This window comes from Amblyomma americanum, chromosome 6 (genome assembly GCF_052857255.1).
Source record: "Amblyomma americanum isolate KBUSLIRL-KWMA chromosome 6, ASM5285725v1, whole genome shotgun sequence".
Classification (NCBI taxonomy): domain Eukaryota; kingdom Metazoa; phylum Arthropoda; class Arachnida; order Ixodida; family Ixodidae; genus Amblyomma; species Amblyomma americanum.
In genome coordinates this window covers 69,961,325-69,986,554 of record NC_135502.1, presented here as the reverse complement: position 1 = coordinate 69,986,554, position 25,230 = coordinate 69,961,325, and the positions used below count along the sequence as shown (strand labels likewise).

Sequence of the window (25,230 nt, the reverse complement as noted above, 5' to 3'; positions counted from 1 at the left end):
GTGCGAGCAGAGGCCGGGCGAATTCGATGTAGAAGGGTTGCCTGAGATTTTCTCAGTCTCTTGGTCACACATGGCTTTGGGACGCACTCCACAGGGTACTGAAGTGATCGAGCACCGTTTTCCTGCAGAGACTTTTCCCATCTTGAGGTACTTTTTTTGATGGAATCCTTGAGAGGGCTTTATGGGCGAGACTGTCTGCCGCCTCATTATCGTTGACTCCTATGTGAGAGGGCACCCACTGGAAATGTAGAGTAAAGCCTCTGCTGTGCAGATTCTGCACCAAGCGCTGAGATCTTATAGACAAGGCGTCAGTAGGGAATCCGCGCTCTAACCTCTGAAGGGCAGATTTTGAATCAGTTAGGATGACAACAGGTTGAGCCGGACAATGCCCTAACTTCCGTAAAGCCGCCTCAGCAACACTTTCAGCCGTTGTGGAGGATACGACAGCAGTACAGTGTACGGACCACTTACAGTCCAAAGAAGGAATGTAAAAAGTCGCTGCGCTAGATTGTTTTACCTTGTCCACAGAACCATCCCTGAAAATTTGAAGATGGCAGGCATAATCTGTTTCCAAGTATTCCAGTACAAGCGAACGCGTTGCTGCCAAAGGAGAGCTGCGCTTTGCGCTCACATGGGGAATTCTGACCTTACAGTCGAGGGTCGGAAAAGACCAGGGGGGTTTCAACCGTTTCCTTCGACTTCGGACATTAATGCCTAAAGAACTAAGAGTATTGAGTGCCAAGTAAGCCTTGGACTCATATCTCTTGCAGAGCCGCTGGAGAAGGGATCGCCCAGCTACCGTCTCTCCTAAGCGGTCAAGATGCATTAATAGTCTCTGAAAACGATAAGGCTAAGAGGTGTCGATAGGGACTCATGAAGTACTGCCTTATTCGCAGCCGCCTGGGGAACTCCAATGGCTTTTCTTAGGCCCTTTCTGTGGACAACTTCGAGACGCTCAAGTTGTGATGCCGAGGGGGAAATTAAAGGTAATTGATACATTATCCGGCTGACCACCAGCGCTTCATGATGTTTGACCATTGAAGAAGGATGGTTTCCCCATTGCTCACGTGCAATTCTACGGATCACATTGAGACGAGAAGATACAGATGAAACGATCGCGTCTACAGCTTTTCGCCACTGTAGACGGGAGTCAATAATGACGCCCAGGAAACGCGCGTGGTTGAATTGACGGATGCAAGAGTGACCGAGGTCTATCTTCAACCGCGCTTGACGTCTTCCTACACCTGGAAACAGAATAAAGCCGGATTTGTCCACTGACAGAGACAACCCCACACCTTGAAGGTAAGCTTGTGCCGAAAGTATAGCCTGTCGAGCTATCAGGGCTAATCGCTCCTACTCCTTGCCTCACTGTCTTCTGCGTATATCAGCTCAGAGCCCATGATTTCCAACCTGTACATATCTAACCTTGATATGATGCTTCAAATTTTAATCTTTGGTTGAACTGCGAAATTTTTGCACGAAGTGCATCCTGAATAAGCGCAGGATGGCCTCCACAGTTTGCTCAAATGATTAATGAAAAGATGTGACCTCGTGCTTTCTCTGATCTTGAAATGAATTCCTGCGGCATGCGCATCGTTTTACGGTGGAGTCGTGGTCACCCAAGCGGCGTCTTTATATCGTGGACGATGTGGACTCTGCGTTTGCGTCAGGGTGATATACTGCAAGCTCGCGAGCTGCCGCGGCTACCTCGATCCCTACCAAAACAGCGCACTAATTTGTGCACCGTGCGCTGTGTTGTTAGGCACGAAAAGGAGACACGACACTCACGAAGCGCGGACTATCAAGTGTCAGCTAGCAGCCACTCTCGTGTCGAATTTTGTCAACACGGCGCACACAGTGCGAAAGTGAACAATTACCTAGCCCAGTATGCGGCCTTATGAGCGGCCGTTGTGAAATACTACTACCACCTTTATGCAAAAGAACGACTGCTCCAGGTTGGTAACAAGGCTTCCCAAGCCCGGTCATATTGTTATGCGTTGTATGCAGAGGACTCCCACACAAGACATAATCGACACCTTCAGATATATTTACCGGCTGCGCTCATGCTGCGTGGACGCCGCAGCGAGAGGCCGGATCACCGAACGCTACCCCACGAATGTGTCTCAAATAAATGCGGCTCTCAGGTTTCATGGAAGCGCTGCTCCCATTAAACACTATCCGAGCTTCTCTATGTAGCCCAGAAATGGGGGAAGCAAAACCTGTGACCAACTTTATTCGCGGGCTTGTTTTCACGACCTAGTTACGAGCTACTATCGCGCTGAGCGGCTGCTGGCTGCATCTCCGATGGACGCGGATGCCAAACGGCAGTCTGAATGCGACATGGACAATGTCCCAACCGCCGACTATTGGCGCGTGGACACGCTGGATGTCTTTGGGCTCTCACCTCCCAGCTGTATGCGGCGTCTAAAGTATAGGAGGAATGCACTGGCGCACAGCCGCGGCTCACCACTGCGCCGCGGCTGTGCGCCAGTGCATTCCCCCTATAGTGAGAACCCGAAGACATCCAGCGGGTCCAACGTGCCTATAGTCGGCGGTTGGGACATTATGCATGACAGCACTGGCCGATAAAGTTAGGAAGTTAAAAAGAATGATAGTCAGAATGGAAGAGCGGTTAAACACGAGAGAGTAATACAAGATACTCTAAACGCTTAATAAAGGCTGCCTTTGGTTCTGCTGCGGTCTAACAGCAAGGAAGTACAAACTGACAATTGCACAAACATCACCACCAGAGAATTATACTTACTGCAGTGCTTTATTTTTCTTTCGCGAAATCTAAAATTTTCTGTGCCTATATTTTTCTCCTGTTTTGTTAATTTCAACATTTCCGTTCACGCGAAAATGCTGCCGAAACGCTCATCTCGAGCAAGAAACAAAACACGGGTGTAAACAAGTGAATTTAAAAAGCAGAAAAAACTTCATTCTTTTCACAATCATCTTGGACTGCTTATTTATTGTGTCCAACACTTTCAGACAAGAGATTAATGCAAAAGTATGCTGCAGATCTTCATGAAGCACAGGCTTCCACAAAAAGGAGACAACACAGCATTGAAATATTCGAAATGTACATTCATTTATTGTCCACGAATTCGCAAATGGCTTCAGACAGTGCTACCGGAACAAAAGGAAAAGATGTTTAGGACCGTCATGTGCTTCTAAGTTTTAAGAAATAAACGTGCGGCCGGAAATTACGCTATACCCTCAACTTCAGAATGCTGCCAAATTGAAAAGGCTTGAAACAGAATCAACAATTTTTGCCATATAAGATTCAACTTAAAGTACTGTGCTGTCGTAGTACTTCTGCTGCCCGATGTTCATCTTCCATCCGGAGGCACGCAGCTCGATAAGGTGGAGCAGATGCTTGCCAGTGATGGACGAGAAGCCGTGCTCAAGGAACGACTCCCGCATCCGCCACACCAAGGCCTCCATGAGATCGGGGTTGAAGTGCTCGATGACCTTCCCGGTGCGGGTCAGAACCGAACGCAAACAATCCACCTGCGAGAAAGTCGATAACAGTGGTTAGTGATATGATCGGGAGGGCAACAGTGAGCACGATATCGCATAACGTCCAGTGCCCTCAATGCTAGCGCCAGCTCAGCAAAGCGGAATCACTTAGGGCAATACAAAAACCGGCAAATATAGCGGTCATCAATGTAATGCACCTTTACCCACAGGAAAATGATAAGCTCCCCATAGATGAGCAATAAAATGGTTCGGTTTGGTCTTATGGCGATATAACGTCCTAAAGCGATTCGAGCTATTAGAGACGCCGTAGTGAAGGGTTCCGGAAATTTGGATCACCTGGGGCTCTTTAACGTGCACTGACATCGCACAGTACACGAGCCTCTATAATTTCGCCTCCCTCGAAAATCGACCGCCGCTTCTTTCGTGTCAGCAGCAGAGCGCTATAAACACGTAGCCACCGCGGCGGCCCCGCAATTAAAATGACCCCTGAAGAGGCTCTTAACCTTGTCTTTAATACTTTTCTGGATTATACGTCAAAAAGCGCTTTCTGAGAGTATAATTTCTGGACAATGAAAGCGAACGAGCAGTGTTGCCTCACCAAGAGCACTCTTCAGTATGGTGCGGAAGGTGCCATCTTGAACTGAAATGGATTCACCCACATCGATTAGGTTCCCCAATGTTTATGACTAATTTCTGCCACCCGAGCGAGCACCCGCTTCAGGAAGGCTATTGACCGCTCAAGAAGCCGAAAAACAGTGGATTTTGGCTTGACAGCATACGTAACCATACAGAGCAAAAAGCATGTGCTAAAACAGTAAAGGACGACACGAAAAAAAAAACATTTTGCTTTACGTGTCTTTACAGAGCCTTTTTTTTTAAGAAAACGCTCTGGCTTTACGCTGACCTATGAAGCTAACGCAGCTTCTCATCCAGTTGTTTAAATTTACATTGACAAGAAATTGAATCGGGGCTGTATTGATATACTACCACCGGCTATAAATTAAAAACTATCTAATATGCGACAAAACCCCGGGAAATGCAAGGCATGCATCCACGCCGCCACCCGCTTTCTTTAAGCTGTAGTGCCTCATTCCAGTTCTCACCGCAGGGAGCGCCGATGGTAGCCCACGACAGTATTCACATCAAAATTTTTATAGCGAAGTCTATGTCAGAGCGCGACGCCACAAGTTAAGAGAGGAAAAATTGTGTCCAATTTTAACCATTTTTCTCGATAGTAACTGAGGCACTAAATGAAAAATAAAACATTAAAATAGCCAGGAAAACCCACAGAATAAAGTGACCCTATATAAAGGGTCCCCTACCTTCCTCTTCCGAGCATCCGACGTTTACAGTCAGGATACAAAAGCATAGAGTAATTCCCAGCATTACTGGCTCTCTTCAGGAGTTGACACTCTTGAGAGTATCACCATAAATAAATTAAGGTATCGTCCGGTGGGCGACTTGGGGCATAACTCCCTTAAAAAAGGCACACGAGTGGCACAGAGGACGGAGGCGCGTGTCATGGACTTCTTCGTTGCTGGTACCCTGTACGCCATTCGTGCGATTTGGTTCAAGAAATTGTTAAGGATTGCGGCACGGACCGCGTGCTGAGCACTCGCAGTACCACCGAAAATCACTGCAAACCGACATGTTGATTTCTGTGTGCGTTATTTTGTGATTGGGCAAGCTTTTACAAGCGATCCCGGCAAATTACTTGAAATCAATGGGCTCCTCAATTTCATACTTTCCAGATTTTCAAGACACCCTGAAGACTCGCAGGATTACTACTTAGGGCAGTGATAGCTGCGAACTTCTTCGCTTCAAGTATCCCGCTTGAGGACACAGTAGGTTAATAATGGCTGTGATAAGCCGTAAAAATCTACTTAGAGATCCTTGCCTCGGATGCGTTGTCCAGCCTAGGGGACTCCAGAATGTCGTGGCAGCAGTCGCAGAGCAGCTTGGCCAGGAACAGAATGCTGTTATTCACGTGGTCATCTCCGCTGCGGCCTCGCATCCACAGCAGGAGCTCAGCCAAGAAGGACACGAAAGCCGTCCAGCGACGCTGCACCGGCTCCAGCTCGTTTTGGGGTCGAAACAGCTGGTCCCGCTTGTCGAACCACTCGGAGCAGGTGCTCAGAAGCATGGGCAGAAATTGTTTGGCGCTGTCCTTCTGCGGGTGCCATAGAAATACACGAGAAAGTCAGCTTCGTTGGCATCTTCTGCATACTTTGACTACGATGTGAGGACATCTATACTGCCAACAGCGCACCAGATTGATCCCTTTCATGTATTCATTACTACATGATATGGCATGCTGTGTTGAGCTTAAAGCTGAACTGCAACTTTGGCAGCAAGGTTCGCTGTTTTGACTAGTCATGGGCACTAGAAAGGTTTCTTTGTCAGCATGCTTTTCTAAAGGACATGAACTTTTGCACCATGTAGCAAAACATTTCCGAGCGACAGCACAGAGGATAGTTTTCGAAATTCTAAAGACTGATATGGCTATAACAAGCGAGAGGCTAAAATGGTCTATTTGCAACTAGGCGCCTAACGTTTATAGTTAAAAACTTAATCTGTGATAATTAATAAACGGCCTCACTAAATATGATTTGCCGATTTTCTTGTGTCCCCGAACAATGCGAACAAGCCATTCGTGTACCCGAAAAAAAAATATTTAGAACATTAGTGTGTCTTAACTCAAACAACCTGTATACTGTCACAGCGGTCCATATTTCGCTTTAGTGCTTCCAATGTGCCTGGCATGCCCCCAATCTAACGATGAGAATATTCGACGCCTCATACAGAACTGGTACTCTTGTTTCAAGGATTTATGAAGCGTGTTGCAGCCGAAGCCTGCACATGCTCTCCAGTCGCGTGGTTAGACCACCCACTGGCTATGATGTAAGCGCGCACACCTGACAGCCAGTTTCATGCCGGGCACATTGAAATGAACGAATCGCAGATGACACGAATTGAATCGCTTGTACCTATTCTTAGCAGTCCTAGGTTTAGTTCGGCCAGCAGCGAACCGACGAAACGCCCCAACTTCGGCGTCGAAGTAGCTTCATCATCATCATTACCGTCGCTTGTTAAAGCTTGCCCTTGTCTGGGCCAGTTGTTTTTAGATAGAGCCAATTTGATATAATAATTAAGACACAAGTAACGACAACAAAACGCGAGGAAAAATATGAATTCCGTGAGTGAAAACGCCGTTTGGACTATTTAATTGAAATTCGCGGTCATGCATGCATAAAAATAGACGACAAGGACACCAAGTACAAGAGCTACGGTTTGAAGGAATAATTAAGACACCGCGGATTGTGAGTTATTCTCACGTGCAATATACTTTGCTATATGCTGCGACATGTACAGTGCAGCAGTGTCGACCTAAATACGAACTACATGGATTGAGAAGGCACATACAATGAACAGGAGGAAATGCCGGCTTACCGCGATCAGGAAGAGGCAGAGTTGAACAGCTGGCTCCGTGTTTTGCGTGCCCTGTGTGGCTCTTTGGCAGATAGCATTCACCAGCTCCGTCAGCTGCTGGGTGCTGAGGGCGTTCAGATCTACGGGCAAACAAACTTGTAAGGAACCAAGTGCAGCAAAACTCTAACTTGTCCGCTTGCCTTCACGGACGTAAAGTGGATTCACAACAAAATTAAATTCGTCGTGGCAGCCACGCTTTAGACATGCTGGTTAAGGTATGAAAAGCAAGAAAGGCGGCAGACAAACTCTATAGCACAACAAAAGCATCTTCGGTGGGATTTGTAATGCGGGAAATGCAGTCGTCCATCCAAGCTAACTGCGTGAACCACCTTCCCCAGATCACTCTGGCGGAACACCCCCCGGATTTTCCGCACCCTCCAGATCCGACGGTTAAATTGTTTTCCGCCTGGATTATAGTCTGTTCAGCCTAGATTAAATTTGCAGAAACGTTGAAACTCGCTGCACTCAAACCCAACCTTAGAGCGCTGCGCGACTAGGCAGAGTAGCTCTAAAAAGTGCCATTGATGTGTAGTCATGGAAGTTGAAATCCACTACACAAAGAAGGAACGCGGTTGCACGCTTTCTCACCTTGAAGCGCCTTCTTGATGAGGTCTTCGTTCTGGGTGTGCAAGGGGGCATTGGCGGGTTCCGGCTCGTCGCTCAAGGCGCACTTGGGCTTCCAAAACGGGGGGCGGCTCCTAACCGCCGACTGGTCCTTCCTTGGCCACGGCATCGAGGAGGGTACTGCGGCTGGGACCTGGAAGACGACAGCGGAGCACGACATTGAGAAACGATGATCAGAGCCTGCTTGCAGGCCATTGTAGCCGCACTCGAACAAGAGTCTCATGCTGTTGAACCTCTGAGGCGGGCACACGGCGCACCTGACGTTAGTACTGTACTGCAGATTGTGATACTACTCACATTTCTCCAAGGGTGTTTAAGCTTGGTAGTTATTTTTAGCATTCACCTGAGCGTATCTATGGGACATAAGAAAAGAGACACGGAGGAGCCTCACAAAATCAAGCATGGAACTATTGCAGCAAGGCAAGTGTTGCTTGGATTTCATCAACGCGGGCTCTCATTGCCTTCTGCTACCGTTCTTAGCAAGTTTAATGATTATACGACTGCCCTAAAGATAGAAAGAGGGCGGTCGGACAGAAACATCTCCAATGTTACTTTCGTGGGTGCGAATCATACCTACGGGAGGTCATTTATTAACGTCTTGAACTCCGTCTTAGAGAAAAATAACTCCAACCGAGAAACATAAGCTGGTACTGCAAGCAACTTCTTTACCGCTGCTTTCATGCTGCTCACTTCGTTGTATATTTACTGATTTCATCCAAATCTATATCCGTCTTGTGCTCTGCGCCTATAACCATCATTTTTAGTGGCCCTAAGCACTCATGATTCCCACCCCTATCTTCAGTTCTTTCTCAATTTTTTGTCCCCGTATTTCGCCCTCCTTCGCTGGTCGATCGCTTTTTCCCACTAATTTTATTCCACACCAACCTACACTTAGCATGACACTGCACGAAGTCAATGACAGCTATTCCAGCACCACGCGGATATCGTCCTTTTGCTAGGGCAAAATTTAATCACAGTAGTAATAGTGATTCCGGCCAATCCTCTTCAGAAGCCACCCTGTCTAGGCAATACAATTCCCAATTCGACCTGGCAATCCCACTACCGTTCGCACATCACAGCCTCTGACTGCAGCTCCCTCCTCGGACCGAAGACAGTAATTAACCCCTCGTAGTAATGAACGCTTTGCCACAAGATATCCAAGTACTCTTATCATTGCACTGGCTAGCAGACCGACACCGAACACTTGTTCATTTTGCATTGTATTTCCCCAAGCCATCTTATTTTCCCAGACGCTGTACCTCAAACCCTAACATGCTCTTGAAAAGTTTATTTTCATCCTTGCAAACTCGACCCTTAATGGATCGTCATGCCAGTGGCTCCTGTATTGTTATTCGTTGTTGTTCCATACAACCCTTCCCAATTGCAACAATCGTTATACGGTGGGTGTCCGAGACCCAAAAGATGTGTGCCGAACAGAGAATGGACACCATTTCAATATTGCAGTAATTGTTCAAGAATTTATTATATTTATTTTTCGTTATCTTGCTACCGTCTTGTTGACCTTGGCCTCCGTATACACTATCGGGAATTATTAAAGTGTCCAGGACGCACGAAATGCGGTATCGGCCCGGATAGCAGACAGCCCAATAATCGATCATCTCATTTCACTACCTCAAGCTACACAACGAGACCCGATTATTCACCCCTAAATGTCGTCTCGAGACACCGAATAATACCATAGCCAGGGATATTCGTTGCGGCTCAGGCGTCCTCGAGACTTTTGCACCATAGTACACTGTCTTCTTCCCTGCCACATAATCCGCAGCACGAATTTTACGTGGGGCCCCTAATACCTCATTTACACGGGCGACCTTAACCACAGTTAAGGTAACTACGGTTCCCCGTAACTATAGTTAGCCGCGCTCACACGGCAGACGAAACTGCAGTTACGCCACCTAACCACAGTTAGGTGGCGTGTAGAGGGTATAATACCCTGTAATGAAGTGTAAAGAGGGTTACGCAAACCGAGCTTGCTGACCACCGTTTGCTACCTTAACCGACAAGATGGCGGCGCCCGTGGCAGAAGCAACATCGAACGACTCGTCCTCCCAGTGCTGTGTCATCTGGCTTGACTCAACAACCGCGGCCCTGATACGCACCCGACACGGATCTGATACGGTAACACGCGCAACGCTCGGATATATGCTGCGATTGTTGCGGAACTGAACGCCGGGCTGCCGCCGGGACAAGGCCCATACACCAGCAAACAAGTGAAACTGAAAATGGAAAACCTCAACAAGAAATACGGTAAGTGCGACCTTTACCGAACGATGCTAATGCCATCGGGTTCTTGGCGCTGTTTTCATAATGCAGCTTAACTGCTTACGTCAGCCTCGCATGTGCGACAGTAGCATGTGTTGTCGTGGAGCAACGCGTCGATTCTTTTCGTCGTCGTCGCACAGTTATGCAGTATCGAAGACGATCTTGAGAATGCATTGTTGAGGTAGTAAAGACTCGAGAGTAATGACCCCAGGCAGGAGCAGCATACGCAGCACTTAGAATCTTCGCTCGTGCACGCGTGCACGGCGCTGCATGCAAACTTCGTCCCCCTCGTTACACGCGTGTTGTTCGTCGTTTTTATTTGCAAATTGCGAGCTGCAGCGCTGATAGCATTGCTGTACGCGTCGCTATTTCTGGCCACCTGCTAGAGCAACAATGTATTTAATTGAATTTCTAGATTTATTTCATATTTCTTTACCAGGCTTCACTGTGTACTAGCAGCATTTGTGAAGTAGTATACACAGTGCAGCCTGGGAAAGATATAACAAATAAATCTAGAAATTAACCAAGTAAGATATTGCTAGAATGACAATAGTTGAACCATAATGCACAGTCGTGGCTTCAGTTGCAAAGCAGCAACTAGCAGGATGTAGTTTAGCCACATTGCAAATGTAAATTACATGCATTAATTTCACCAATTCCTGTGCATATACATTAGACACTTATCTATGAAATTTTATTCTTGCATTGAGAATGTGTACAGTGAAGCTTAATCCACCGAGAGAAATGCTGTGATCACAACCTTAAAATGTTTTTTTTTAGCAACACATTTAATAGCTCACATCATTTCTATTTGTCCAGGTAGCTGACACGGACAGGCACTTCAACTGCGTCGCCTGGTGTCCCATGGATCTTCTACTGGCAGCTCCAGTTTCCTCGGCTGCCTTCCCATCAACGATGATGGGAGAGTCGAGGAAAGTTTAGAGGTAATTTGTGATTTACACCATTGCGTGTAATCTGTCATTCAGATCACTTGAGAATTCTATTGCTGCTCATTTCTCAGTGCAGAACTTATACTCATTATATTATAAAATGCTCGCCGACAATAGATAATAAAGAACAGACTCAAGCAGTTCTGTAAACCACTTCCACAAACATGGCCACTGGCCTCTACGTCTACATTTTTTCCTTGTGCTGTTGTTCTTTGTCATGAAACGTGAACCAACTAGCCAAGCAACTCCCATTGCTCGTCCATAAATCCTTGTTTTTTTCTAGCAATTCTACATATCGGTAGTTAGCTGGTTGTCTCCCCATATACTTAATGTTACCATGCCAGAGCAAAGACCGCTTTGTTGTACAGCGAGTTCAATCTGCATTGCTGGTTTAGGTTACGTCCTTTTTTTTTACGTGGGAATCTTGTGTCAAAAGGCACACACTGCGGATGGATACGACTTGTCTCTAGTAAGATGAAGTTAAGGCACGCACCAGAATTTCGGTGCCTTTATTTGCGTGATATATTAATATTGCTAGTGCTGTATGACAATTCATCTTTCACACCTGTGCACATGCAGCTTCACCTTCATCCTTCTCTCTTGTAGGTACTCATCTTCGTCTATTGATTCTATTAGCAACTGGGCTTGAATACAGTGGAGTAATATAGCAACCTGTGGATCATAAGCTGTTATTGCAAACTGTTGTTTCTCTATAGGGACACTGAAGGGAAGTAGCAAAGTAGATAATAAATTTCTATGTGATATCTGTAATGCCCAAGTAATTCAATAAAATAAAGTGGTGGGCTAGTTGGTGATTCATACTTGGAATGAACGAGACAGCGTAAAGGACAACCACAGAAGAGAAGCGTTCTTTGTGTCGTGTCTTCCGTGGTTGTCCTTTTTTGCGCTGTCTTCGTCTGTCTGTCTGCGCTGTCTTACCAAACTTACTTATAAGAAACCCCAAGCAATTCTGGCAAGTTTTAAACCCAACACATCCTCCCGATATTAAACTGACGAATGATTCACATGAAGCAGTGACTGACCATGATTGCACAGAAATATTTAACCATGCATTCACATCTGTGTTCACTACCGAACCCAACGCACTTTCACAATTACCACCCTTTAACTTAGAAACCCCCATGCCGGCAGTCACGTTCGTCGAAGAAGGCATTTCATCCATAATTCGTAATATGAAACTTTCATCATCAGCTGGTATGGACCTGATTAATTCAAAACTATTGAACAACGTGGAATCAATTTGTGCATCATATTTATGTCTCATTTTCTCACAGTCACTCTCCTCAGGAATTTTGCCTCTTGATTGGAAAACGGGGAAGGTCGTTCCAGTCTACAAATCAGGTAACAGACTCGCCCTTGAATTACCGCCCCATTTCATTGACTAGTGTGCCTTGTAAAATCATGGAACATGTCATCTACTCACAAATCGTAAATTTCTTGGACCGAAACCATTTCTTACACCCCTCACAACATAGGTTTCGTAAGGGCCTCTCTTGCGAAACCCAACTAGCGCTTTTCCTTGACGACTTGCACACTAATCTAGACCGTAATATGCAGACAGACACCCTCTTTCTTGATTTCGCCAAAGCTTTTGACAAGGTTCCCCACCGCCGGCTATTACTAAAACTCTCAAAGCTGAACCTACCCCCTAATACTCTCAAATGGATTGAAGAATTCCTAACTAACCGTTCTCAGTCAGTCTATCTTAACGGCCATCTGTCTACATCTCTCCTGGTTACTTCAGGGGTCCCACAAGGTTCTGTCCTCGGTCCCCTCCTATTCTTAATATATATTAACGACTTGCCCCTGCATGTTTCCTGTAGTATTCGAATTTTCGCAGATGATTGTGTTATTTACCGCACCAATAATAACTGTCACGATCAATACACTCTTCAGACAGAGCTTAACAACGTACTAAATTGGTGTGATAACTGGCTAATGTCCCTCAATCCTACTAAATGTAAACTCATGTCCTTCACTCGTCGTCACAATCCATATCTCTTTCATTATTCAATTTCTAACACACAGATTGAGCAAGTACAATCATATAAATATCTAGGAGTCACCCTCTCTTCTAATCTATCATGGCAGGTTCATATTGGTAACATCATTTCAGCATCAAACAAAACACTCGGTTTTCTAAAACGTCACCTTCGTCTTGCCCCACCATATGTTAAATTGCTCGCGTATAAATCACTTATAAGACCCAAATTAGAATATGCATTCCCCATCTGGAGCCCACAACAAGCATATCTAATCACCGCATTGGAAGCTGTGCAGAATCGTGCTGCCCGATTCATTCATTCCTCATACTCATATGACGTCAGTGTCTCATCCTTGAAAGCTACATCCGGACTGCCACCCCTCTCTTTTCGTCGTCGCATTGCTAGCCTCACCCTTTATCACAAATTCTTTTATTCTTCTCTCAATCAAGCACCGTATATCGCTGCCGCATCACGCATATCTCACCGCACCAGTCATCCCCTTCAAGTTGCCCGCCCACTATCACGCACTACTACGTTTTCAGCTTCGTTATTTCTTCGAGCAGCCACGGACTGGAACGGCCTACCCTATGACATCGTCGCCATCGCTTCAACATCTGCTTTTCAAGAAAGCATAACAGATCACCTTCAATGTTAAATTACCATCGCTGTTTGTTTTCCTCACTACAAATGTAATCCCACCCCTTATGTAACACCCCCTGAAATGGGGGTCTTTAAGGAATAAAACTGAACAGAACTGAAGTATATACGTAATATCTGCATTGTATTGCGCTTTTGTCTATAAGCTCTTTGTGCATGCTTCCTGTATTTATTGCCATTTAACATAAAATACACTCAATTGCAGGTTCAGTGCTGTCTATTCCTTCTTTCTGTATCATCCCATTTTTCGTGCTGTTTTTAAACCTTGAATGATGAACCAACTGACCCAGCAATCCTTCCTTTGGAACCATTGGACAGACTGCATTAATGGCAATGGGGAGCGGAAATGGCACTTGCGTCTTCAAATTGCAGTGTATTGTCGTGCCGCAGTTCACACCTCACCTTCCATGTACTTCTGTTCAACTTAACCTCATCAGCTCGGTTTACCCTTGGTCAACCATGCCCCACATGCTTGCAGATGTTTAACATATTACTTGTTATTGACTTTGATCAGCTTGGTATACTGTCTTGTTCAGCTGTTAATTCATTTATTTATTTGCACATACTGCGAGCCATAACTTTGGCCCAAGCAGGAGGGCACACAATTATAAAAGCCATAAAACCATTATCCGAAACAGCCACAAGTCATTTAAAGGACATAAAATCCAACATTCATCACAACACCAACACTAGGAGCTGTACAAAAATTGCGATTGCACTCTGCAACAGTATCCAGGAAAAAACTGAACTGAACCCATTGGTTCATGTGAAAGTTGGGGCTAGGTAATGCTGATGTACATGTCTGGATCTTCATCTATCTATTTACTTATGTTCAAGAAAACAAAAATTTGAACCGCTGCCTTCTTTCCAGTTTGGCCATCATAAGTTAGTGTTTTTGTAATATATTGTGCAAGCGGATGATTGCATTACATTAGGACACATTTAACCTCTTTTCTGAGATGATAAAATGTTGTCTTGTATGTTTCTTCATGTGCAGCTGTCAGTTGTCAATGAGGCACCAGACGGCTCGGAAGTGCTCCTGTCATGGGAGGACAGCCTGCCTGAAGGAAGCAGAAGAGACGACCTCTCACAATTTGCGGCCAGCTCACCCATTTGCAGTGCCAGTGCTGCAGTACCTGTACTGCAAGCATAGGCAACAGCAGTGGCGACACAAGGAGAGCCAGTGCTGGCGTAAGCAGCAGTGCCACAGCAGGGGCAAGCAGCAGTGCCAGTGCTGGCACAAGAGCCAGAAGAAGGGAACCCCAAAAGAGCTGCCACAAGCGACAAGGATCTGCTATAAAGCAGCTAGTTGCCGTCCATAAAGGAGAAAGCGAGGCAGCAGCAAAGGCCAACTGCAAGGCACACAAAATGCGCAAGAAAATGGTGCGCCTCCAAAAGGAAGCGAGTGCCATAAATGCAAGCATGGTGCAACTGCTTGGAAAATTTCTAGACAACGAAGAAAATAATGACTCGCTCAATAAAGAGTGATCAAAGCAGCTGGAAGTTATTTGATATTACAGCATGTGATGAGATGAAATATCTTTTACTGCTGAAAGTTTTGTACTGTTTTAAACAGTGAATTGTATTGTGCAGGCTGGCTATACCGTAGTAGCTTGTAGTATTAGTTATTAACAGAGCCCATGCATACACTGCAGGGGTACACAAGTGCAGGAACTGTTTGCTACAAGGCTGATATTTTTCTTGCAACATAACCAGTATTTTTTTGGGGAGGGGGGGTGGGGCAAGGTATAGAACACTGGGAAATTTTGACAACAGCAAAATAGTAATGACATGAAATTGTTCACAGAAAGTGTACTTTGGTTTAACGAGTTGGGATGGGAATGTAATGAAATTTATCACACTAAGTCTTTCAAAGCTCTCATCATTGGGTCACATTTACGTCACATTTTTGTGTTTGCTTTGTGTGTGGATGATGTGTGCAAAAATATGAAGCTTCCACCTGTGACCGACATGATTTCGTTACCTTCATGAGCAAAAGGAAAAAATTTCTCGCAACTATTGCTTAACCTTCGACTAGATATAAAATGTTCACTGTAATATGATTGTAAGTACCAACAGCTTTTCTGGTCAGAGGTATCCGCTTCCATTGGGCTAGCATCAGGTGCATGCAACAGCCTAGCGAAAAAATATGGTGATACCCAGGCGGCCCTTATTGGAAAGGTCTATATAGTAAATGCATTTCATGCACTATACTGCTTTCAGAATAAAGTTGAATGGCACAACGGAACAAACACAGGAAGACACAGAGACAGAAAAAGCGCCACTGCTGTGTCTTCCTGTGCTTGTTCCTTTGTGCCATTCAACTTTATGATGAACCAACTAACGCGTCAGCAAGTACTACTGCTTTCAGAAGTAGGAGCGCAAGACTAAAAGCTTGTACTGCTTGACAAGGTACCCACAAGTTGCTGATTGGCAATGTGGCAAGACGATGGCCAGTTATACACGAAAATTATGACCAAACAGCAAGTGATAGAATAGCTGCCAATACGCAGACCATGTGACACAAACACAACAAGGAAAAAGGTAGTACAATGGCAATGAAAAAGCAACATAAACAGCGGTGCTCAACAAGAATGAATCGTATAAAAATTGAAAGCTCATGGAATTTTACTATCGTCTATGAGCAAAACTGTTTGAAGAAAGAGATTTGATTACAGGAAGCAATGAAATCTTCATTATTAGTTCATTAGAGATGGTTGCATGTGGGTGAAGGTTTGTTTGTCATAAGGAGTACTAGTAGTTGGTACAAACCACTTCGTTTTGTAGTTTAGCAAGAGCCAATAATTAACATTAGCTATATAATGCGACTGTTTTCTGAAAGCCTCGCCCCTACGGTAGCTTTTCAATAGAGGTGTAAAGCAAGACACTCGTGTACTGTGCAATGTCAGTGCATGTTAATGAACCCCATGTGGTCGAACATTCTGCAGCCCTTCACTACGGCATCACTCATAGCCCAAGCCGCTTTGGAACGTTAAACTCCATAAGCCAAACCTATTTTATGAAGAACATGTAGGTTACGAAAATTACACTAGTTGTAACCCTCATAACCTTCACCCCAGTAGGGAGTATGCTTCATGGGCGTGCAAAGGTAGCCATCTAAGCTGAGCCCAACCCAGTGTCTGCTCCTTCAATAATGTTTGTGCAGCTCTGTTCAGGGCTGTTCCCTCTTGGTAGAGGTGTCCTTCTGAGCTGCTCTTGAGTTTCCCACGGACTGGGTTCTAGCTCAAGGCAAGGTCCTTGGCCAGGGCGTCCCAATGGCCACACCTGACGTCTCTTCCTGGTTGCTTGTGCACACCGGCTGAGGCCGCCTTTCATCAGCACTCTGCACCACACCAAACTAGCTTGAATCACAGCGGTCACTGAGCTGCTCACAAATGTTGTACAGCACACAAGCAGCACGGATCACATAACTGACATTGTGGATGTCACACTCAAGGCCCTTCAGCACCATTCTAAAGCGTGCCTTGACACGTCCAAAAGCATTTTCGACAACACGCCTGGCACTCGGCAGCCGGTAGTTAAAGGTCTGTGAGGGGGACCCAGAGGCAGCTGGAAGGGGTACAGCTTCATCAGGTGCGTCTGCAAGGGGAAAGCTTGATCACCAGGAAGAATTGTGCCAACTCCCACACCTTCAATGAGCTATGTTTCTTGTCGGAACAGCTCACAAGCCATAGTAGTTGGCAGTCGAGACTTCTGAAACAGTGCCGGGTCATTGTTCCTGCCAGGGTTCCCAACATTTGTGCATAAGAACCTGTATGTGTGGTCGACGACAGCAAGTAGAGCGACACTGTACTACCCCTTATGATTGTATTATTCAGCAGCTTCTTGCTTTGGGGGGCACACCTCGATATGACAGCCATCCACTGCACCGACACCTTGAGAGAAACCACAGACTGCTGGGAATTTACACATGTGCTCGTAAAGCTCAGCTGGTGTTGGGAAATGCACAAATCGTGCTTCCAACAACTCCACTACCATGCCTCAAAATTCGTGAAATATTATATTAACGCAGTGACTGCTGTGAATTTACACATGTGCTCGTGAAGCTCAGCTGGTGTTGGAAAATGCACAAATCATGCTTCCAACTGCTCCACAACCACGCTGCAAAATTCGAGAAATATTAAATTAACTGACGCAGTGCTCACGCCAAACAAGTTGGCAGCAGTCCGCTATTCTGCTGATGTTGCGAGGCGGTACAAGCCGATCGCCACGCGTTTCTCCAGCGGAATCGCTTTCCGCATGTTGGTATCTTGCCGGCTCATGCTTCCACAAACAGCCCCCATGTACCGGAATGTGCCGCAGTTGATCCGAAAGTGTTCTCAGAGTCCGCTCTCCGGAAGGTGCCGGCAAAGCGTGGTCTCGTACCATGAGTCTGGGCGCGGGTATGCCGACAGATTTCGCTCACGGACGGACAGGTGCGCCGCCGCCAACAAAAAGAGCTTCGCCCGCCCGCGGTGTCGCTTCCTCGTCTCTTCAAGCATGACAATTTCAGCGCTCAGCGCCAGCACCTGTAGACGCAGGCGTTGCAGCGCTGCCTGATGCGTCACGAACGCAGCCCAAAATTGAGCGTCGCCCTCGTTCACGACAGGCCTGCTAAAGGCCAACATAGGCTTGACATACAAGACGCCCGAAGGATCTTAACTACACAAGCACAGCACTCACTGTGAAAGAAAAGCCACGAAAATAAACAACAACGATAGCAGTGAGCAGCGATGCGTCACAGCGAGCAGTCACGGGGAAAAGATGCTAAAGTAGCCAAAGTACAGTGTACTAGAATATACTTTGGGTAGTAGAAAGAGCGCGCGGCGCGGCCTACGAGGGAGCTGTTGCCTTTCTGTTAACCGCCGCGCGTGGCGCTGGCGTCTAGAAACCGAGGAGTTCGGCGCCGCAGTAGCACGTGTAGGTGGCTGTCAATTAGGTTGTGCACGTGCGCTGTTTTTGCTTTTTTTACATCGTTTGCGACATCTTATACGTTCTTGCTTTGCGTCGCACGCTCAAACAGTGGTTCGCATGCAGTCATGGAGAGGAAAACCAAAAGAGCGGAGACGCACTGCTACGCGCCAGGCTGTAAAACCGGGTACCCTGGATTCCGTTGTCGTTGTTTAAAGCCCCGAAAGACGAAGCCCTACAAAAACAGTGGGAGAGGAATTTGCACCGTAGCGACAAGCCGCTCTCGGAAACGTCGGCGGTGTGCGAAAGGCATTTCGAAGCGCCGTTCATCGTGCGGGATTATGTGCACAAAATCGACGGGAAAGAGGTGAGGATCCCTCGTGGCAAACCTGCGCTGACCGCTGATGCCGTACCAACCTTGCTGTCTGACTTGCCGGCCTACCTTTCAAAGCAAGTTCAACAAAAACGGCCAGAGAAAAAGCGTCCAGCTGCCTGTGCTGGGGCACCAGCCAAGAAAGTCCGCTTGTCGCGGCGTGACTTTCACGATTCCTGTCAACACGCCACAAATGTGCCAAACGACAGCGTGAGCCCGAATGTGAACGAGCCTAGTGAGCCTGCTTCATTGCAGAAAATCGCTGACAAACTCAGCCTTCCGAGCACATGGACAAGACTTAATGTTCCCGATTTTGATGCAGTTGTGTGCGCTACGACTACCGTGACCAGAGATCCATTTCTTGTCGCGCACGAGAAGCTGCTGGTGTTTACTGCAGACAACGAGAAACGGGTCTTCGCTCGCCCTTATTTTCATGGCAAAGAAGCGAAAGAAGTTGAAATCAAATCCATGGTAGAAGCTCGAGAAGTTCTTCACCAAACAGCCATTGCCATTGTTTGCAAAGGAGCGATGGACCGACAGAAGTACACCAATGACTACGCTGAACACCTTACAGACCGGCTGAAGGCTTCTGTGCTGCTCGTACAAGATAGTGTGTTCAGCAAGTCCTGTACAGGGGCTGTTACTGACAAAGGTAAGCAGCTAGATTTAGTTATCGAGATAATATAGGTTGCCGTGAAAGTACTCTTAATCAGCAAGGAAGATCGTTGTAAAAATAATGTATGTAATCGAAGTGAAGCGAAGCTTAATTTACCCCGAAAGTATACATTTTTGCTGTTTGAGTAATAATGATCTTATTTTTGCTTTTAAGGTTTCTTTTAGCTAATGAACCTGTTAGTTACACCACCAAAGGCCTGTATTACCACTTATTTACAAAAAATAGATTGTTGCAAAGAGCATATTGTGCTAAGATTTTGCATGTAGCATCTTTCACATCATATGCTTTTAAATTACAGGTACTGCCTGTCTGGCATGTCGCTACCTCAGGAAAGGGCTCCAGGCAAGAAGATCTCGAGTAAAAATGCGGAAACCAGTGAAAAGAAACCTTCAAAATTTGCTCAAGTTTTCCCGGCAAAAGACAAAGCGCATTCTGTCACGTCTGTGCACGCTGCGGCAGCATATTCTCAGAATGCAGGACCAGAACAGTCGCATTACTGAAGAAGTTTTCAAAGCAAAAATAGAAAGTCTGCCACCTAAGCAAAAGCAAGCAGCCCATCACATTTTTTGCAGCAGCCAAGCGTAAAAGCATGAAAGGTATGGTTTACTCAAACGAGTGGATGCTGGAATGCATCATTATGAAAATGAAGGGACCAAAGCTGTATGAACATATGCGCAAGCAGCAGATCCTTGTTCTACCATCAAAAGTCACCCTACGCAATTACACTAGGGAATACAGGTCAGGATTTGGATTCAGCAGGAAGGTTTTCTGCGTGCTAAAGGAGAAGACGAGCTCAATGGATGTCTTCAAGAAACACGGAGGACTGTTGGTCGACGAAATGAAACTTTCAGAGAACCTTTCTGTGATGCCTGGTGGCCATATTGATGGGTTCGTTGATTTGGGCGCTTTTACTCCGGACACTGACAAACACGAAGTGTGTGACTACGGGATGGTAATTGTCTTTGTGCCTTTTGTTGGCAGTTGGACACAAATTATTGCTGTGTTTGCTACACACAGCAATGTGAAAGGAAACCTGCTAGCAAAAATCATGACAGAGGCTGTAATCCTTGCTGAGCAAGCAGGCCTAATTGTTGATTTTATTACCAGCGATGGCGCTGCATGGAAGAGGAGGATGTGGGCGCTCATGGGTGTCCGGGCAACTCCAACGTTCACTAGGAACAAGGTGCAGCATCCAGTGGATCCCAGCCGCTCCCTCCATTTTGTATCCGACTTCCCTCATCTGGTAAAATGCCTTAGGAATGGACTCCTGAAGTCGAGCTTCAACACCCTAGCAGGCGAGGTAATAGCAGCTTTCCATTTTGTTTTTTTTCCTAAGGGCTCGGAGCAAGCAGCATTGAGCCATATGTGTAGTCATGTACAAACTGTTTCTTATGAAAAAAAATATATCTTTTATGTGTATTACAGGTGTCGCTTCGGCCTGTGCGAGAAGCCCTGAAGCTCGATGGGACTAATGTTACTCTTCAAGCTATGCCCGGGATCAGAAGTTGCCACGTCAACCCGAATAATTTTGAAAAAATGAGGGTCAGTTATGCATTTCAGCTGTTTGGTGATACTGTCCTCAATGGCCTCCGCCTATACAAGACCGAGCTTGAAGCAAGCGGTGGGAGCCTGGAGCCAGTGCTCACATTTTTTGGGTAAGTCCTTTTCTCAATGAACTTGTTTTCTAAGAATGCAAGCCATTTTTGGTCGACAGCAATGAAAAAGAATACAGTGCTGTTTACTGTGAGATGAAATTATTATCTAATGTTTTATCATACATTTGTACTGCAGAATGATTCGAGACTTGATAGAAATCATGACGTCCCGGTTCCCTGCCAAAGCCCTGCGGCCAGGATCTGTTGCTGAGGGCCAGTTGCTGTCTTTCCTGGCCTACCTCACAGAGTGGGAACTTCATGCTGGGGTACAAGGGGGCTTCCTGTCCGCATCTACAGCAGTGGGGCTTCGAGTCACTGTGTCTAGTGTTTTATGCATACTTGATTATTTGTCAAAACATGTCGGCTACAAGTATATAATGACATCGAAGCTGAGTCAAGACCCTGTCGAAAACCTCTTTGGGATCGTAAGGCAATCATACGGGTGCAACAGTCATCCCACACCGCAACAGTTCCTAATAACTGTTAGCTGCCTCAGCTTCTACGGGCTAGCGAAATCTGTGTCAAATGGGAATGCGGAGCCAGGTGTACTGACGTCCCTCCTAAAGCCAGATGAAGTAGACCCTAGTAAGCCGAGTAAGCAGGACCTCATTGAAAGTTTGCTTCACGATGGCAACCTAACTGGTGCAGAGCAACACATAAAAGACCTCTGAAATGTTGTTCCAGATCATGGCCCATGCGTTGTTGCAAAGAGTGATGCAAGGCTAGTTTTTTACATCTGTGGATATGTAGCAAGGAAGCTTGTTCGCAAAACAAACTGTGAAGAATGCCACACATTGCTCCTTACAAGCAAGGAGAGTGTAGAGTTGCTGGGCGCTGCTGACTACACAAGGTTGAAGGACCAAGGTGGTCTCCTGTACCCTCATGGCCGCCTGTTCCGGTTCATCTGTAAACTGGAAGACCTCTTCACTAGTTGCTTCAGTTTACATGAGCTTCATCATGACAGTGTCATGGACATTGTTAATTTGATAAAGCAAAAGCAGCAAGAGAGGGTTGGATGTGTTAATCATTCCGAGTCGCTGACAGTGCAAATGGTTGCCTTCTATGTGACCACACGCCTACACTTCTTTGTAAGGGCTCTTAATCGCGCCAGGTGCCAGAAACGTGAAACCGCTAACTACCTGAAGCTAAGTCGGTGCACATGAGCGTGTTTTCTTGTTTTTCAGGCAGCGTTATTTCGTTACTTTGCGCTTTCGTGTACACCTACTGCAATTGTACTGTATTGTGATTACATCTACTGCAGTTGTTTTGAACCTACGATTTTAAATAAACATTTAATGTGTAAAAGTGTTTTTTCTTCAATTCTGACTTTATCTGTTTCAGTGCTAAATAAAAATATAGCTTCGTCCAGAGTGTTTGAAGAATAAGACAAAATCACAACAACAGAGCCTGTAGAAGTCGGCGACCCCAGGCACCGGATACTGCAAAACGAAAAACGCGCAGAACACCTAGCATTGACCTTAAATCAGTAACATATAATAGCGGCAGTGAACATTGGCGCAATTCCGAAGTTTCACTGCATTCCTGGCGATGCTGTCTGCGACTATCGCAAAGAGAACTGGAGTGTGAAGCGCTCAGAACGTGCTGTTTGTCTCTCGCAGGAGCTGCTCGTACTAACCCGCAAGTAAATTGACGCACACGTCACGTTCGGAGCAAATTCTGACTGGTTACTGCAGTAAACACGAAGCTTCACGTATTTCGTGCCTTGCGCCGCCTGCTCAGCTGAGGTAATCTGACGAAAACTTAGCCCTGCTGAAGACAAATTACTTCGATTAATTCGCTCATAAGCAAATAAGAACATTTGCATCAGGAGTAGTAGCATACATGTGGCAATAAAAAAAGAAAACTTCCGTGCTTGCTGCTGCCTGGCTACTGTCGGCCTCAGAATGCTGCTCGGTTAGGCGCCGCTAGCGCCACCTGGTAGAGTTAACATGAAGTGCCTCACGCGCTGACTGCCGCTCTTTCCACTACCCAAGTATTCTAGTACACTGTAGCCAAAGTAGAACGCGCAGTCGGCTACGAAGTCAACTGTGATCATTGTTTAGAACTTGTTTTTAGATTTCGGCTAACGACAACCACAAGCACAAAGAAAAAAGTTTTTAAGTCGGCCTTAGCACAAGAAACAACGTTTTTCCTCTTGTGTGTTCTTTTCAACGTAGCCCTGTTTAATAATACGCCTGAATGGGCGACGTTTTGACTTCAATGAGGCGAGTATCACATGATCTGTTTCGTCGCACTAACCGAGATGGCTAAACTGTGTGTAAGCGCGGCGAACTGCAGTTAACTCTAACCGTGGTTAAACGCCTTAACTGTAATCAAGCTTAACCACGGTTAAGGCTGCCCGTGTAAAGAGGGCCTCCGCCTGGCCAAGCGAAACACCTGCTTTGCTACCCTGCCACAGAAATAGATTGCTCCTGGTTTGAAATCACTCTGCCAATCCTGCTCGTTGAGCTTGGCATTGACTGCTGCCGCTACCACAACACGGTTGTGCCCTCAAACGCCGTGCGACCATTAACTTGTCTCCTTTTGCAGCATTGTGTCTATACAGCACCATACTTTTACACATATTTGTAAAAATCTGCAGTAAACAATTTCTCATACCTTGAGCTTGGCATGATGGCTTTAATTGTTTATGCGCCATTTAACCGAGCGCAACACACACTCTAAAAGAAACGCTCCATGGTTACGGACGGCTTCTGTGCATAATGGCGGTCCATGATGTGGAAATTTGGCAATCTTGGAAGTTCCAGCTGTACTTTCTGATCGCCATTACCTTTAAAATCATGCAGTGCAGGTTTGAACACTTTAAGTGCTCAGTAATCTATGGAAGGCATGATGACTCTTCTTTTTACAACGAAGTATCTCCTACTACGACTTCACATCCCAAGAACTCTGCACTCACACGGCTGGCAGCTGCTGACTGGAGTTTTCAAAGTACCGCACACAGACAATTTCTTTCGCAGCCATTGATGCAGGGCGGAAAATGGCAAGGGGCATTGACCTTGCACCTTGGCAATGTACCGCATAAAACCTTGCGTGCACCCACGAACAAAAGGCCATTTCTACGGTATTCGCACTGTTTTACTGCAGTCCAAATACAAGGGACAGACAATCTTGTAGCATCGCTCGGGATTTCGTTCCCATCACTCTCCGTATACTATCCGGACAGTGAGTTTCCATTTTAACGAGGCTTAAGCCATTGAAAAAGTTTGGTCCCCAGAAAAACTGTCCATAATTTCAATCGCCCATAGTAACAGGCGTCGTATTAACGGGGCACGATTGTATTCATCTCTGGAAAAGTCGCCACACATATATGCCTCTCATTTCACAGTTTTAATATGGTTGCCCTCCAACTTGCTCATATCTGTGCCGTTTTTGTCGTGGCGGGGTACCGTCTGCATAATGTCCCTCACTCCTGATTTCCTGTGTCTTCTTGCTGTTGTCATTCCCTCTCCTAACAAAATTCACGGCCTCATTTCATGGCTGTAGAGTATTTTTTTCTCAGACTCAATTCACCGGAGACGCTATGCTCAACGCCTGTAGTGTCAGGAGACCGAAGTAAAAAAAAACGAAATGATTTCTAAACAATTTGGCCAAGCGGAACTCTTGAGCTGCGCGGTAATCATTTCAGCTTCTATGCCCAAAGCTGAACGCGTCCAAACGCACATACAGCGGCAGTTTTTCTACCTAAGCCTAAACGTCTCAATAATTGCTCTGCAAAGCCAGCCGCATTAAAACCAAAGCTTCATACCTGGTTGTGTCGCTAGGTGTGGTCTTTGTTCAGTCCAGCCACGGGCACCACTACTGCAGACGAGTCGTGGCGCTTATCAGTTTCCGCACGACGTCACGGCCTGGATTTCCTCACCGAAGCTGTGCCGAGCAGAATGGAGGAGCCAAGTCTCTAAGGTCTGCGCCCAGGTACACGGTGCTAGTGCTTTCTATGCAGGCAGCAGCGACCTACAGCCAGTGCGATCACGAGGCAAACAGCGCGAACTGACGCTTGTGAGATCATAAGTATCCCAGCAACTTACACACCACAGATGCGAATTCCTCACAAAGGAGACTCTCCAGCCAATGGCATGCACCGACTGCCATGACGTCACGG

General features: G+C 46.2%; 1 protein-coding gene across 1 annotated transcript; it reads right to left on the bottom strand.

Annotated features, from left to right (window-relative positions):
- Positions 1-3,291: 3,291 nt before the first annotated feature.
- On the bottom strand, positions 3,292-25,020 carry LOC144095316 (MIF4G domain-containing protein-like). Its single transcript, XM_077629090.1, has 5 exons — positions 24,877-25,020; positions 7,561-7,729; positions 6,934-7,052; positions 5,381-5,653; positions 3,292-3,513 (listed from the first exon to the last, which is right to left on the bottom strand). The coding sequence occupies exons 2-5, from the start codon at positions 7,703-7,705 to the stop codon at positions 3,292-3,294; spliced, it is 759 nt and encodes a 252-aa protein (XP_077485216.1). The 5' UTR covers positions 7,706-7,729; positions 24,877-25,020.
- Between the last annotated feature and the right edge of the window lie 210 nt (positions 25,021-25,230).

What these genes read in the sequence shown, in the direction of transcription:
- LOC144095316 (XM_077629090.1), bottom strand. Translation starts at nt 7,705, where the DNA reads ATGCCGTGGCCAAGGAAGGACCAGTCGGCGGTTAGGAGCCGCCCCCCG. An exon ending in CATCAAGAAGGCGCTTCAAG is followed by an intron (nt 7,053 to 7,560) that starts GTGAGAAAGCGT and finishes GTTTGCCCGTAG; the next exon opens with ATCTGAACGCCCTCAGCACC. An exon ending in TCTGCCTCTTCCTGATCGCG is followed by an intron (nt 5,654 to 6,933) that starts GTAAGCCGGCAT and finishes TGGCACCCGCAG; the next exon opens with AAGGACAGCGCCAAACAATT.